A 14,883-nucleotide genomic window follows, 5' to 3' on the forward strand; every position below is an offset into this window, starting at 1 on the left:
GGCGAAGCGAAAGCCAGGGCGGACTCGCAAAGGCGGGCTCAGGCTGCATGAGGAGAAAGAGGCGGAGGGAAAGAAGGCGACGGCAGCGGGACCTGCAGCTCGGTGGGCGTCTCCTCGTGGGATAGAATCCTCTCTTTCTCATGCTGCTCCCACCATGGCTGCGCGCGGTCCCGGTGCCCCTGGCTGAAGGTCGTCCTGTGGCTGGTCTTGGGCTTTACGGTTGCTTCCTGGTTCCCTCTCCTCCCTCCGCCTGTGTCTACCGCCAGCGCCTCATTCCTCGGAGCTGCCGCTTCCTTCCAGGCAGCCCAGCCACGCTGCTGTAGAAAGTGCAGAGGTTATTGCCGCCACCTCTGCCTCCACTCAGGGAGCCATCGTGGTTGAGCTGAGCGAGAGGAAAAAGCGCGGTGACCACGGTGGCTCCCTGAGTGGAGGCAGAAGCGGTGGCAATAACCTCTGTGCTTTCTACGGCAGCGTGGCTGAGCTGGACGGAGGGAAGCGGCAGCTCCCACTCGAGGAATCCAAGGCAACGGGCGACGGCTTGGTGGAGGCGAGGGCGGGAGACACAGGCGGGGGGAGGAGAGGGAACCAGGAAGCGACTGTGAAGCCCAAGACCATCCACAGGACGACACTCAGGCAGGGGCGCCGGCAGCGCCCCGCCCAGCTGGAGCTTCTTGCGGCACACCTGGCCATGTCTCGCGGCACACTAGTGTGCCGCGGCACACCGGTTGGGAAACGCTGTTTTAAAAGACCAAATTCTTGCAAGATTACCAAGAGTGTCAATGTTTTTGCTTAAGTTGCAGGAGTGCAGTGGAAAATAATTGATACTACAATGTTGCACGAAGCTGCCTGCTACCTAAAAAGGTTGCTGACCCCAAATTGAGCTCTTAAAAGTAGTAGTATTCTCTCTTAGATAAATGTGGATTATCAGTCCTTAGAATCTGTGCTCTGATCTTCTTCTTATATCTTTTTAGGTTTATGGAAGCAGCATATTCATCCGGATTGTGATATCAAGTTCACTGGGAATGTTTCCTGGGTTGGAAAAACTTCAATGGAAGTGAAGATACACATGCTTCAGGTTAATGACAGTGAGCTTCATTTGCTCTAAGGGTTTCTGAATTTAGATTCTTACATATGGCAAGCTATACTGTATCCTGTAATGAAATCCTGTGGCAGGATAGCCAAATAGTAAAACAGTATTCAAAAGAAATAGGTACATGTTTCTGATGGGATTGGCTGGAGTGATATGTGTTGCAGAGGATGACTCCTAGACCCTAACACATTTTTTCTCTGTTTCAATGCTCGTTCAGGCATCACAGATCATGGGCAGATCTGTGAATGGGTAGAGGACAGTACGGAGAGTGATCATGTGTGAAGCAGATTCCTGATCACTTAGGAGAAGTTTCAGAAACCAAAAGAGAAAAGCCTGTCCTTTTGACAGGTCTATAGCAATGGCACCTATCTAGCAGGAAGCGAAGAAGGAATTAATAGTAGGTTGGATCAGAGTATCATACAGATTCAAAATATTGGATATCTGATAAAGTGGAGAAAAGAATTTAACTGGCAGAAATTCTCTAACTGTCAAAACAGGCAAGCAGCTCTTATAGAGAGAAAGTAAAAGTAACGAGATGAGGAAAAATAGAGGAAACGAAAGTGTTGCTTTGATAAGAAGAACTTTCTCCTTTGGATGTCTGTTTGTTACTTTCATTGGAGATCTAAACTGAAACTGTGACAGACCGGAGGAAAAGAACTGAGGAGTTGTTAAGTGAAAGTTTGATTGTAATACGATTGCAAAAACCAAAAGAATAAAGTCTTTAAAAGTTGGAGAATCTTAAAGACTTGGACTGGATAATATTTGAATATTTGGATTTCAGATTTTGTTTGTACTAAAAAAAAATACATACTATAAAAAATGAATACAACTTTAAAACCTGATATAAAACAAAATACAACCATCCGTCATTCATACTACTGACCGGAGCAGCATACAATCGTTCAATGGCCCAAGGCCTGCTGGCATAAGTGTGTTTTCAAAGCCTTTTGGCCAGAGATAATATTTATTTCTTTATATTTATTTGTTTGTTTTGTCATGTACATATTGGTGGTATACAAAGATATGATAATATTTATATACATGATACTAGTAAGAGAGAAACATTTGAACAGTGGACGGAAGGCACTCTAGTGCAGCGTTTCCCAACCGGTGTGCCGCGGCACACTAGTGTGCCGCGAGACATGGCCAGGTGTGCCGCAAGAAGCTCCAGCTGGGCGGGGCGCTGCCAGCGCCCCTGCCTCAGTGTCGCCTTGTGGATGGTCTTGGGCTTCACAGTCGCTTCCTGGTTCCCTCTCCTCCCCCCGCCTGTGTCTCCCGCCGTCGCCTCCACCAAGCCGTCGCCCGTTGCCTTGGGTTCCTCGAGTGGGAGCTGCCGCTTCCCTCCGTCCAGCTCAGCCACGCTGCCGTAGAAAGCACAGAGGTTATTGCCACCGCTTCTGCCTCCACTCAGGGAACCACCGTGGTCACCGCGCCTTTTCCTCTCGCTCAGCTCAACCACGATGGCTCCCTGAGTGGAGGCAGAGGTGGCGGCAATAACCTCTGCACTTTCTACGGCAGTGTGGCTGGGCTGCCTGGAAGGAAGCGGCAGCTCCGAGGAATGAGGCGCTGGCGGTAGACACAGGCGGAGGGAGGAGAGGGAAACAGGAAGCAACCGTAAAGCCCAAGACCAGCCACAGGACGACCTTCAGCCAGGGGCACCGGGACCGCGCGCAGCCATGGTGGGAGCAGCATGAGAAAGAGAGGATTCTATCCCACGAGGAGACGCCCACCGAGCTGCAGGTCCTGCTGCCGTCGCCTTCTTTCCCTCCGCCTCTTTCTCCTCATGCAGCCTGAGCCTGCCTTTGCGAGTCCGCCCTGGCTTTCGCTTCGCCCCATGATTTCCACGCAATTTCATCCAGGCCACGTCTTGCCTCCTTTTGAACTGCGGGGAAATCTGCGGGCGAAGCAAAAGCCAGGGCGGGAGAGAAGCGCGGGGGTGGGGAAGGAGGGGAGCCCCTTAGTGCTTCCCCTCCGCCAAGCTGCCTGCTTGTCCTCACGCCTCGTTGCTACCTCCTGCCTTTTTCCAGGGGCCTTTGGAAGGCACCCAGGGAAGGGGGGGGATTGGGGGTGGCTGCAGCGGCTTCTCATCCTCCTCATCCGGCTGCTAACGCCCGCCCGGCCCCTCTTGCAGTCCCTTCACCGAGCGCTTTTGTCCCAGGCTGTCAGCAAAAGGGCTACAGGACAGGCGGGGCAGGCGTTCTTCTCACAGCTGAGGCAGGATTTAGAATGTCAGGGGTGTGTGCGTGCGGGCTCCGCATCCCCCTGCCACCCGGAACATTTAAAATAAGAAAAACCTTCGCCGGCCTCCGCAGAGAAGAAAGGAAGAGAGAGAAAGAGAGAGAGAGCAAGAGAGACATAGCAAGAGAGGCAGAGAGAGAGAGAGAGAGAGAGAGCAAGGGAGACATAGCAAGAGAGGCAGAGAGAGAGAGAGAGAAAGAGAAAGAGAGAGAGAGAGAAAGAAAGAGAGCTAGCAAGAGAGAGAGAAAGAGAGACAGAGAAAGAGAGACACAGAGAGAAAGAGATAGCAAGAGAGAGAGAAAGAGAGAGAATGAAAGAGAGATAGCAAGAGAGGCAGAGAGAGCAAGGGAGAGAGAAAGACATAGGGAGGGAAGGAGGGAGAGAGAAAGAGAGCAAAAAAGAGGAAGAAAGAAAGAGGGATGGAGAGAGAGAAAGAAGGGAAGGAAGGAAGAGAGAGAAAGAGGGAGGGAGAAATAGAGCGAAATGGAGGAAGATTTTTTTTTTGTCAAAACTTTTCTTTAGCCACCCCCCCACCCCACCGTTCAGTGTTCCCCAGGATTTTGAAAATATGAATAATGTGCCGCGGCTCAAAAAAGGTTGGGAAACACTGCTCTAGTGCACATATGCATGCTCCTTCCTGACCTCTTAGGAATCAGGAGAGGTCAACAGTGGATAGTATAAGGGTAAAATTTTGGGGGTTAGGTGATGATGCTACAGAGTCTGATAGTGAGTTCCATGCATCAACTACTTGGGGACTAAAATCGCATTTCCTGCAGTTGAGTTTAGAGCCGTTTACTTTAAGTTTGTATCTGTTGTGTCCTTGTGTGTTGTTGTGGTTGAAGCTGAAGTGATTGTTGACAGGAAGGATGGTGTACAGATGATTTTATGGGCTATGCGATGTAGTTATAAGGGTTCTAAACCTAGGATTGTAAATTTAGTTGCGTAGGGTATTCTGTTCCGAGTGGAGGAGTGGAGGGGTTTTCTAGTGAAGTATCTCTGGACATTTTCTGGAGTGTTTATGTCCGAAATGTGGTGTAGGTTCCAGACAGATGAGCTGTATTCAAGGATTGGTCTAGTGAAACTTTTTAATAACAATAATAACAACAACAACAATAATAATATAGTGAATGTAACAAGAGAAGATGAAGAAGAGAGAAAAAAACTAAAAAACTAGATTGGAAAGGACAAAACTAATAGGACTGATGGACCCTGAGGGCTTTCAGAGGGCGTTTGGGGTTTTACCAAATTCCTAATTGGGCTTGGACTAAATACAACGAAGGAAAGCCTTGGTAAGTATTAAAGTTTCTCTTATTCTCCCATGTCTCTGGAAGGAGAGTCCATCATGGGTTTAGCTCGAGTCTTATTGGTAGGGACTGAGTTATAAATTAATATAATTATCATATTAATTAGGTACCGCCCCCTTGCTGCCCCTGTACCTCAGTTTTAAAAAACTCAGTCAAGGAAGGGACTCTGAGTTTTTTACTCCTGAGGGAGTAGTCTTAGAAAATGTTGATTTAATAAAGTATTATTGTAATAAATGTATATGAATGTACTGTATTGCCTTTAATCTTGTTTTTTCTGTCTTCACAGATCATTTCATCGTTTAGGGGTTTCTGCCCTCCGCGGGCAGCGCCCCCAACGATCTCCTCATGGGGCCTCTTCTCCCCGCGAGTACTGCCCTGACGAGGAAGGTTGAGCTGGAGATCCCTGACCTCCGTGGCCATATCTAGCTTATTCACCCCAAGTGGGAGGGGTCCGCCCCCTACCCACTTAAGGGGGCAGCGGAAAACGTTTCCAATTGATGAGGAAAGGCTGCGCCTTGACCGAGCGGCAGGCGCGCTGCCTGGCTGAAGCCGGGATCAGTTTCGGAGCGCCTCACAGCTGATTGCTATTACAAGCCTCAAAGCGCTTGCAGCTGAAGCCGCGGAACAAAGCGAGCGGCCGCTGGGGACCCCAGCGGAGAGCGGGGAATCCCCAAGCCTTTTGGCAAGCAGCAAAAAGTCACGGCGCCTGAAGGGCCGTGCATATTGTAATCAGGGGGACCTCACACCCCCCCCCAGGGCGGCAGTTGGTAGCGCCCGCCATTTTAACCTGCAGATGACACGCGGGAGGAATTTCCCGCTCGGATTTAGGCGCGATTTGGCAGGGCGCCAGGAGCCAGGCCTTTATTCTGCCCGGCAACACGCTTCATTGGCTCAGCTACTCACGTGGTGAGCAACTGTCAGGAATTAAATCTTTCATTCTGTGTGGATTCAGGCTTCGTGTAGTGCTTCTAGTATAACGATTTCTACAGTTTTGTGAGTAAACGCTGCCCCATTTCTATAAGGATGGCTGATCAGCAGATGGATCAGGGAGGGGAGCAAATCCAATCTGCTCCGGCACCCCCCAAGGGCAAAGAAAGGACTTCTTCTAAGTCCAAGGCCAAGTCCTCCCAAACCTCTTCCTCTTTGAAGGAGGCTGAGAGAAAAATAAGGGCTTTAGAGCAACGCTTAGATGCAGCATTGGCTTCTCCAGCCTCAGGGGTTCTGCATGTACCCCCATTCCAGCCGCTTCCACAAGCAGGGACACTGGCATTGGGAGCTCTGGGTTCTGCTACAGAGAAGGACTGGTCTCCAGACCGCCAGGCCTTACCGTGCCCTACTCCACCATTACCTTCACCTCATGCCAGATCTGAGAGGCCTGCTTCAGTCAGCCAGGTTTACTATGGGCCTTCTACTGCAACCCAGCCAACTGGGGCCCCTTCTGCATCTTTCACACCTACAGCTGCAGGGCTTAGATCCCAAGCTGATGCCTGGCAGGCCTTCCCGCCATCCCTGCAGGACATGATTGCTAACGTTTATGCGCAGGGAATGGTGGTTGGGGCCCAGGGTGTGACACCTCCATTATAGCAGTCATACCATCCCAGGGACCTTTGGTCAGCACCACCGCCCCCACCTGGGCTGGATTCACTGGCAGGAGACACTGGGCTGCTGGAAGAAGACAGTGAGCATGGGAACAATGAACTGTCTGATGATGAGTATGCCTTTCCAGAACAACCTGCTCCCGCGGGGCTATTTAAGCCAACATTATTTAGGCTACTCTTGCACAAGGTGAAACAAACCTTGGATGTGCCAGGTGCGGCGGCACCTCCGGATGCAGGTGATGGACTCAGAACTTCTGCTTCCCTGTGTAAGGAGCAGCCCAGGGAGTCCGATACTGTTCCTGCAATGGAGATATTCTTAGAGAACATCAAGCGCACCTGGCAACACCCAGCAGCGGCCCAAGGCCCTTCTAATGTAGAGCGTCGTTTCTACACCTTTGATAGCGAGATGGAGAATCTATTACAGTTTCCGCCTGTGGACAAGCCGGTAGCCACACTGGTGTCCAATGCCGCCTTTCCTTCCGAAACGGCGGATAGTCTTAAGCCAGATGAGAGACGGGCCGAAACCCTTCTGAAAAAGGCCCATCAGATGGCAGCTTGGGCCCTACGAGCTGCATCAACGGCATCCATCTTTAATAGAGCATCCATCATGTGGCTCCAGGAGGTTCAGGCTCGGATGGGACCTGAAGATCCTCGTCTCAAACAGGATCTCAACAAGCTCCTGGCTGCGGCCGAATTCTCGGCGGACGCTACCTTACACGCAGCGAAATTTGCCGCAAGGGGCATGGCCTCTACTATCTCTTCTCGTCGCCTACTTTGGCTTCGACACTGGCAGGCGGATGCCAAGTCGAAGTGGCGCTTGTCATCTGCCCCTTTTGAAGGCACGAAGTTGTTCGGGGAGGTGTTGGAGGCTGTTCTGGTGGAGGACAAGGACAAGAGGAAGGTCCTCACCAGATCCTCTAGGCGCCAGGATCGCAATAGCACCCCATACCGACGCCGGCAGCCATTTCGATGGGACCCAGCTTCTGGAGTTACCCAGGCCTCCAGGCCTTACTCGCAGGGCCATTATGGTCAGTCCTATTCGTACCGCAGCGATAGGACCTACTTCCAGGGCCGGGGCAGAGGATATCAACCGTCAAAACGGCCCTTTCGTGGCTCCAACCAACGAGGTTTCCGTGGAGCCAAGTGACTCCACAGGGCAGATCCCTTTGGGGGGAAAACTCCAAAGGTTTTGTACCGCCTGGACGGCCACAACCTCTGATGCTTGGATTTTGGACACTGTGACCCGAGGGCTTCGCCTCGAATTCTTATGCCTTCCACCTACCCATTTTGTGCCCTGTCCAGTACCCGCCGATGCTGCCAAGCGGGCATTGCTAGAGCAAGAGATTGCACACCTCCTAGAGATCCACGCCATCGAGAGGGTGCCAACCCACATGGAGGGCATGGGGTTCTACTCCAGGGTCTTCATAGTACCCAAGTCATCGGGAGGTTGCAGGCTAATTTTGAACCTGAAACGCCTAAACAGGTATGTGCTATACCGCAGGTTCAAAATGGCCTCCCTTCGCACCATTCTCGCGTCAATCAGGAACCGAGATCTCATGTCATCCATCGACCTGAAGGAGGCGTATTTGCATATCCCCATCCATCCGGGACACCGGAGATATCTCCGGTTTTATGTCCAGGGGACGCACTACCAGTACCGGGCAATGCCTTTTGGACTATCCTCCGCCCCGCGTACCTTCACGAAGTTACTGGACTCGCTGATCGCTTTCTTACGGTCCCGATCGATAAGACTAATCGCTTACTTGGACGATATCCTCTTACTGGCCAGGGATCTGGCGACTGCGCAGCGAGACCTACGAGCCACGTTAACACTGTTGCAGGAACATGGCTTTACGATAAACGAGGGAAAGAGTCACCTTTTCCCCACCTCCACTATTACTCATCTCGGCGCGGTGATAGACACCACCACCATGGAAGTTTACCTGTCACTGGAACGACGACGCAACATTCAGGCCTTAGTCAACAAGTTGCAGCACCAGCGGATGGTAACGCTGGCCCTTTTATCCAAGGTGCTCGGGACACTAGTGTCATGCGTGGACATTGTCCCCTGGGCACGGTATCATTTTCGCACGCTGCAATGGACATTACTCCCGTACCAAAAACGACGGGTCAGTCATACACACAAACTGGTCACGGTAGGAAGTCGCCTGCGGGCCTCCTTGAAATGGTGGCAGTCCCGGGCAATACATCAAGGGTCTCCCTTTGGCCACTTACAACAAGTCATTGTGACCACGGATGCAAGCCTCCTTGGTTGGGGGGCACATGTGGACTGTCACGTGACTCAGGGGTTGTGGCTTCCCCAGGACTTGACCCCAACGAATATCAACTTCCTGGAGCTGAAAGCTGTCTGCCTCGCCCTGCTAACTTTCACTCCGTTCCTTCAGGGAAGGCATGTGCTGGTCCGTACGGACAATGTCGCGATCAGGGCGCATCTCAACCACCAGGGGGGGACCAGATCTCTCAGACTGATGGAGGAAACTCAGCTCCTCTTCGACTGGGCAGAGGTCCACCTGGCATCTCTCCATGTGGAGCACATTGTGGGGGACGCCAATACTCAGGCGGATTGGCTAAGTCGACAAACAGTAGACCCAGGGGAGTGGAGCCTAACCCCGCGGTTGTTCCAGCAGGTGACCAAAAGGTTTGGCAACCCGACGGTGGAACTGTTTGCGACTACGTACAATACTCAGCTTCCCCGGTTTTATTCCAGGTTTCCCACGCCAGGAGCCGAGGGGACCAATGCCTTACACTCCCCATGGCCCAAAGAACTGCTATACGCCTTCCCGCCAACACCACTTATTCCCAAGGTGATAGAGAAGATCATAGTGGAACAGGCGGAGATCATCCTGATGGCATCCCATTGGCCGCGGAGGGCTTGGTTCGCCGACCTAATGGGACTCTCAATCGTTCCACCCTGGCGGATCCCGGACGACCAAATCATCCTCACTCAGGGAGCAATCTCTCATCCGGAGCCACAGTGGTTCCATCTGACCGCTTGGCACTTGAAGGGGACAGATTGAGAGCCTGGCATATTCCTGAGAATGTCATCACTACGATCCAGTCGGCCAGGAGGCCTTCAACGACTAGGATTTACCAGGCCACTTGGACCGCATTCACCACCTTTTGTAGGGATAGACATCAGCGACCGCAGGATGCTAGTGTAGTAGTGGTGTTGGAATTCTTACAATCCGGCCTAGAGAAAGGGCTGGCTCCCAACACCTTAAAAAGACAGGTGGCAGCTTTGGCAACGATTGTTCGACCTGAAAATGGTGGTTCGTTGGCTCACCATGCCTTGATCAGGGACTTTCTGAAAGGGGCTGCCAATCAGCATCCCCCACCAATACGACGTTTTCCTACTTGGGATCTTACCATAGTATTACAAGCGCTCACAGCGCCACCATTCGAGCCGCTGAGGACGGTTTCTTTAAGGATGTTATCCCTTAAGACTGCGTTCTTGGTGGCCATTACATCGGCACGACGAGTGTCGGAACTGTCTGCCTTGTCAGTAAGGCCGGACCTTTGTACGTTTCATCCTAATAAGGTTGTTCTCCGTTTGGACCCAACGTTCATACCAAAGGTCAACACCCATTTTCATCGGACACAGGAACTTGTCCTGCCAGATTTCTGCGTGCATGGGTCACATCCGCTGGAGCTTAAGTGGCATAAAGTAGACGTGCGCAGAGCTGTGAAACTCTATATTAGGCGCACTGCTCCTTTCCGCAAGTCGGAGGCTCTGTTTGTCTCGTTTAGTCAACATCGATTGGGCCTCAAGGTGTCTTCGCAGACCATTAGCCAGTGGTTGAAGCTTTGTATCACAGAGGCATACAAAGCAGATTCCCGGACATTGCCTAGTGGAATCACGGCTCATTCGACTCGCAGTGCCGCTACTTCAGCGGCATGGGCTACACAGGCATCGATAGAGGACATCTGTAGGGCGGCCACGTGGGCCTCCCCTACCACCTTTATAAGGCACTATAAACTGGACACATTTGCTTCGGCCGAGGCGTCCTTTGGGAGGAGAGTTTTGCAGCAAGTGTGTGATCCTACTAGGACATGATTCAATGATATCCCTCCCTGGAACTCTGGAACTTGGGTATATCCCATGATGGACTCTCCTTCCAGAGACATGGGAGAAGAACCGTTGTACTCACCTGAACGGTCTTCTCCAGGTCCTGGAAGGAGAGTCCATACCCTCCCATTGAACCATGGTTATTGTGGCATTCAGTTACTGGTTGTGGTTGGTTGTTCAATAAATTTCTGTTACTACTTGAATTCGTTTTTTAAAACTGAGGTACAGGGGCAGCAAGGGGGCGGTACCTAATTAATATGATAATTATATTAATTTATAACTCAGTCCCTACCAATAAGACTCGAGCTAAACCCATGATGGACTCTCCTTCCAGGACCTGGAGAAGACCGTTCAGGTGAGTACAACGGTTCTTCTGTATCATTGTTAATTAATATTTGGTTTTAATATTTCTGTATTATTCTTATGAATGTTTGAGATTTCTTAGTAACTGTAATTGTTATAGTTTTAAAGGAAATTATAACATTAAATAGATTGAATATAGATAATAATTTTGGAGTTGTAAATTTAAGTAAGAATAGTTAAGATAAAGGCAAAAGTTAAAAACTTTATAACTTTATAAACTATATATAATATATACATGTGTGTGTGTGTGTATGTGTGTGTAGATGTAACATATATTTGCTGATAATGAAAAGGAAGGGAGACTACTATAGATCTATTTTGACAAATAAACTATATGTATAAATTATAACTTTATAAATATAACAAAAGTAATTGTTAGAAAAATAGCTATAATTGAAAACTTGTGTAAAGCTGTGTGTAAGATAAAAATGGCTACTTCAAATGTGATAATCAGACTAGGGAAAAAAACTATATTACATCTAGTTACATCCCCACCAGTACAAAATTAAAAAAAACAATGATAGAAGGTGAAAAAGATAAAGACAAAGATAATGCAACAATTAATATATAAAATATGCAAGCAATATTGCAGAGTATCCAAGAGACTATAGTGACAATTCAATAATTGATAAATAAAACACAGGAAACGATTGCCAATAACCATGAGGAAACAAGGTCCCATCATGCAAAAACAGAGATGCAGGAGATGAAAGAGAAGATAAAAAATATGAACGATAAAATTGAGAAAATTCAAAATAAAATAATAGAAAATGAATGCAAAATAAAAAACAATAGAAGTGAAAGTGGAACAAACAGAGGCTAAAGTAGGAAACATGGTGATTCTAGCCAATAAGGATCTGGAAAAACCAATTATGTATTTAGAATGGGAAAGGGCAGCTTTTCAGTTGTGATTTTAAAATACAGAAGAAAAGGTTGAGAATGTAAAGGAAAATATAGCAGAAATTCTGGAAGCAATGATGCAAATAGATAAACAAGAAATAAACATGATCCAAGAAACAGATCAGGCTTATTGAGATATACTAATTATGCGAGAAGGAATAAATTACCGAAAGAACTGCACGTAAAATTTATAAGGAGAAACCAAAAGAGGAAACATTTACCTATATGGGAAAAGAAGTAATAGCATTAAAACAAATACCAAAAAGAATTAGAAATACGAGACAACAATATTACTTCTTAATATCAAACTCATAAAACACAATGAGTCATTTAGATGGCTATTACGGGAGGGGATTTGAATAACATGGCAGGATAAAACAATAAAAAATAGATTCAGTGGAGAAAGCACAGAATTTTTATGAAAAGAGAAAATGAAAGAGAAAGGATAAAGAACAAGAAACAACAACAAGAAGTGATAGAAGAAAGACAGAAGAGAGACAAGGAAAGAATACAAGAGGTAGTAAGAGAACCTGGGGTCACAAGGAAGCCAAAGAATTACTCCCATTGAATAGAAATGGGAGAAGATATTAAACTAATCTTGATCAATATCAACGGACTTAATCCTCCGGAAAAAAGGAATAAAATATTTACAATTTTTTAAAAAATGGATTTAGATGTAATATTGCTCCAGGAAGTTCATATCAAAAAAGAACATAACAAACTATTGGAAAATAAAAAATTAGGGAAAATATATACATTTGTATCAGTTAATTTAAAAAAGGTATTAGCAACCTACATAAAAGAGAAAATAAAATAAAATTTAATTTATGCAGATGAGAAATGAAGAATTCCTATGGTTAAATTGGAAATAGAGACAAAATCCATACTTTTAATAAACATATATTCATCAAATACAAAACAATACGACACCTGGAGAGAGTTACACCACACAAAAAACCATTATACAGTACCTTTTTTCCAATTCACATAGAACACGGTTGTGGATAGATATGGCCTGGATGACCCCAAATTTAAGAAATAATACCAGTAGAATTGAAATTGAATGTAATGAATGTGCAGACCACACTCCTGTAACACTAACATGGACAGGGAAAAAGGGAAAAAATAGATGAATTATGGACTGGCAACTACTTAATAATAAAGAATTTAAATAGATGTTAAATAAAGAGTTAAATCAATTTTAAATGGTTAATAAAAAGGAAGACACTTCAACCTAGAATCTTTGGGATATAACCAAAGCATATATGAGGGTTCTAATGACAGCATATTGTCAGCATTCCAAATAGCCACATATACAATAAAGAAAAAAAAAGAGAAGAAACATCAACAAGTTAGATTGCAATAAGAACTCAAAATAATTCAGGATTCACACCAGGAAGAACCACAAAACATTAAATAAAGGGAAAAAGAGACATCAGTTAAACTTACTAATATATGATGAGCTGGTCCAGAAAATCAAAAGGGCAAAACAAAAATACTTTGAGAACATGAATAAGATAGCTTACAAATTAAGAAAAGCAAAGCAAAAACAATACAGTGATCCCTCGATTTTTGTGATCTCGTTCTTCGCGAAACGCTATATCGCGATTTTTCCCACCCGATGACGTCACTCTCTTCCTTCCTTTCTCATCTTTCTCTCTCTCTTTCTCTATCTTGCTTCTTCCTCTCTCACACTCTCTTCCTCCCTCTCTCATCTCTTTCTTTCCTTCTCTCTCTTTCTCTATCTCTCCCCCTCTTGCTGGCGGGCGGCGGGGGGGCGGCGGGCGGCGGGCGAGCGGCGGCATCAGCGAGGAAGACCCAGGGAAGGTTCCTTCGGCCGCCCGGCAGCGCAGCGAGGAGCCGAATCGGGGTTTCCCCTTTGCGTGGGCGGCGGGGAAACCCCGATCTTCGTCTGCTTGCTGCTGCTGCGCTGCCGAGCAGATCAGCTGCTGGGCGGCCGCAGCAGCAGCGAGCAGACGAAGATCGGGGTTTCCCCACCGCCCACGCAAAGGGGAAACCTCGATTCGGCTCCTCGCTGCGCTGCCGAGCAGATCAGCTGCTGGGCGGCCGCAGCAGCAGCGAGCAGACAAAGATTGGGGTTTCCCCGCCGCCCACGCAAACTCCACCATCTGCGCCTGCGCGGCCATGAAAAAAGCACACATGCGCAGATGGTGTTTTTACTTCCGCAACCCTACATCGTGAAAAATCGATTATCGCGAGGGGTCTTGGAACGGAACCCTCGCGATAATCGAGGGATCACTGTATACAGTTTTATTTTATTAGAGTTGAAAGGGACCTTGTAGGTCATCAAGTCCAGCCCCCTGCTCAAGCAGGAAATCCTGCACCTCCCCAGAGAGATGGCATTCCAATCTCCTCTTGAAAATGTCCAGAGTTGGGGTGTTCACAACCTCCGCTGGCAGGCCAGTACACTGGTTGATCACTCTGACTGTCAGGAAATTCTTCCTTATTTCCAGGTTGAATCTCTCCTTGGTCAGCTTCCAACCATTGTTCCTCGTCTGGCCCACTGGTGCCCTGGAAAATAATGTGACCCCTTCCTCTCTGTGGCAACCCCTCAAGCACCTGTGTACTGCTATTATGTCCCCCCCCCGGCCCTTCTTTTTACTAGGCTATCCGTGCCCAGTTCCAGCAATCTCTCTTCTTCTAGTCCCCTTATCATTTTGGTTGCTCTTTTCTGTACCCTTTCCAGAGTCTCTATGTTTCTTTAGAAGTGTGGTGACCAGAACTGGATGCAATACTCCAGGTGTGGTCTGACCAGGGAATTATTGAGTGGTATTAATGCCTCTCTAGTCTTGGAGTGTATCCCCTTGTTGATGCAGCTTAGGATTGTGTTGGCTTTTAAAGCCGCTGCTGCACATTGCTGGCTCATATTTAGTTGATTATCCACCAAGACTCTGAGATCCCTTTATCAGTCACTTGTGGTGAGTGTGGTTTCACCCAGTTTGTAGTATGTCTTGGTTTTTTTTTAACCTACCCTGTAAGACACCCCCGATTGTAAGACATATCGGGGGTTTCAGGGGGGTCGGCTAATATAAGCCGTACCCCGAAAGTAAGACATATGTCTTACTTTCGGGGAAACACGGGGGTATTGCCGCCTCCCTCTCATCTAGCTAGACCTGGAGAGCGAGAAGGCAGCGAGGGCGAGGAAGGCGCTTGGGAGCGGTGCGGCGGGGAAAGCAGCGGGGGCCTCCTCCCTCCCTCCTTCCTTCCCAGCTGGCAGCGCACTCCGGGCCTCGCCGGCCGGCCAGCTCCCTCCCCATCTGTCTATGTCTTTTTCTGACTCCA

General features: G+C 48.1%; 1 protein-coding gene across 6 annotated transcripts in view; it reads left to right on the forward strand.

The window, feature by feature from the left end:
• Positions 1 to 14,883, forward strand: part of ACOT9 (acyl-CoA thioesterase 9) — a 90,199-nt gene that overhangs the window by 57,124 nt on the left and 18,192 nt on the right. For all 6 annotated transcript variants that reach the window (XM_070750710.1, XM_070750714.1, XM_070750711.1 and 3 more), the window contains one exon: positions 972 to 1,075. In XM_070750710.1, the coding sequence (XP_070606811.1) occupies positions 972 to 1,075 (104 nt within the window). The remainder of the gene's footprint in view (positions 1 to 971; positions 1,076 to 14,883) is intronic.

This window comes from Erythrolamprus reginae, chromosome 4 (assembly GCF_031021105.1).
Source record: "Erythrolamprus reginae isolate rEryReg1 chromosome 4, rEryReg1.hap1, whole genome shotgun sequence".
Taxonomy (NCBI): domain Eukaryota; kingdom Metazoa; phylum Chordata; class Lepidosauria; order Squamata; family Dipsadidae; genus Erythrolamprus; species Erythrolamprus reginae.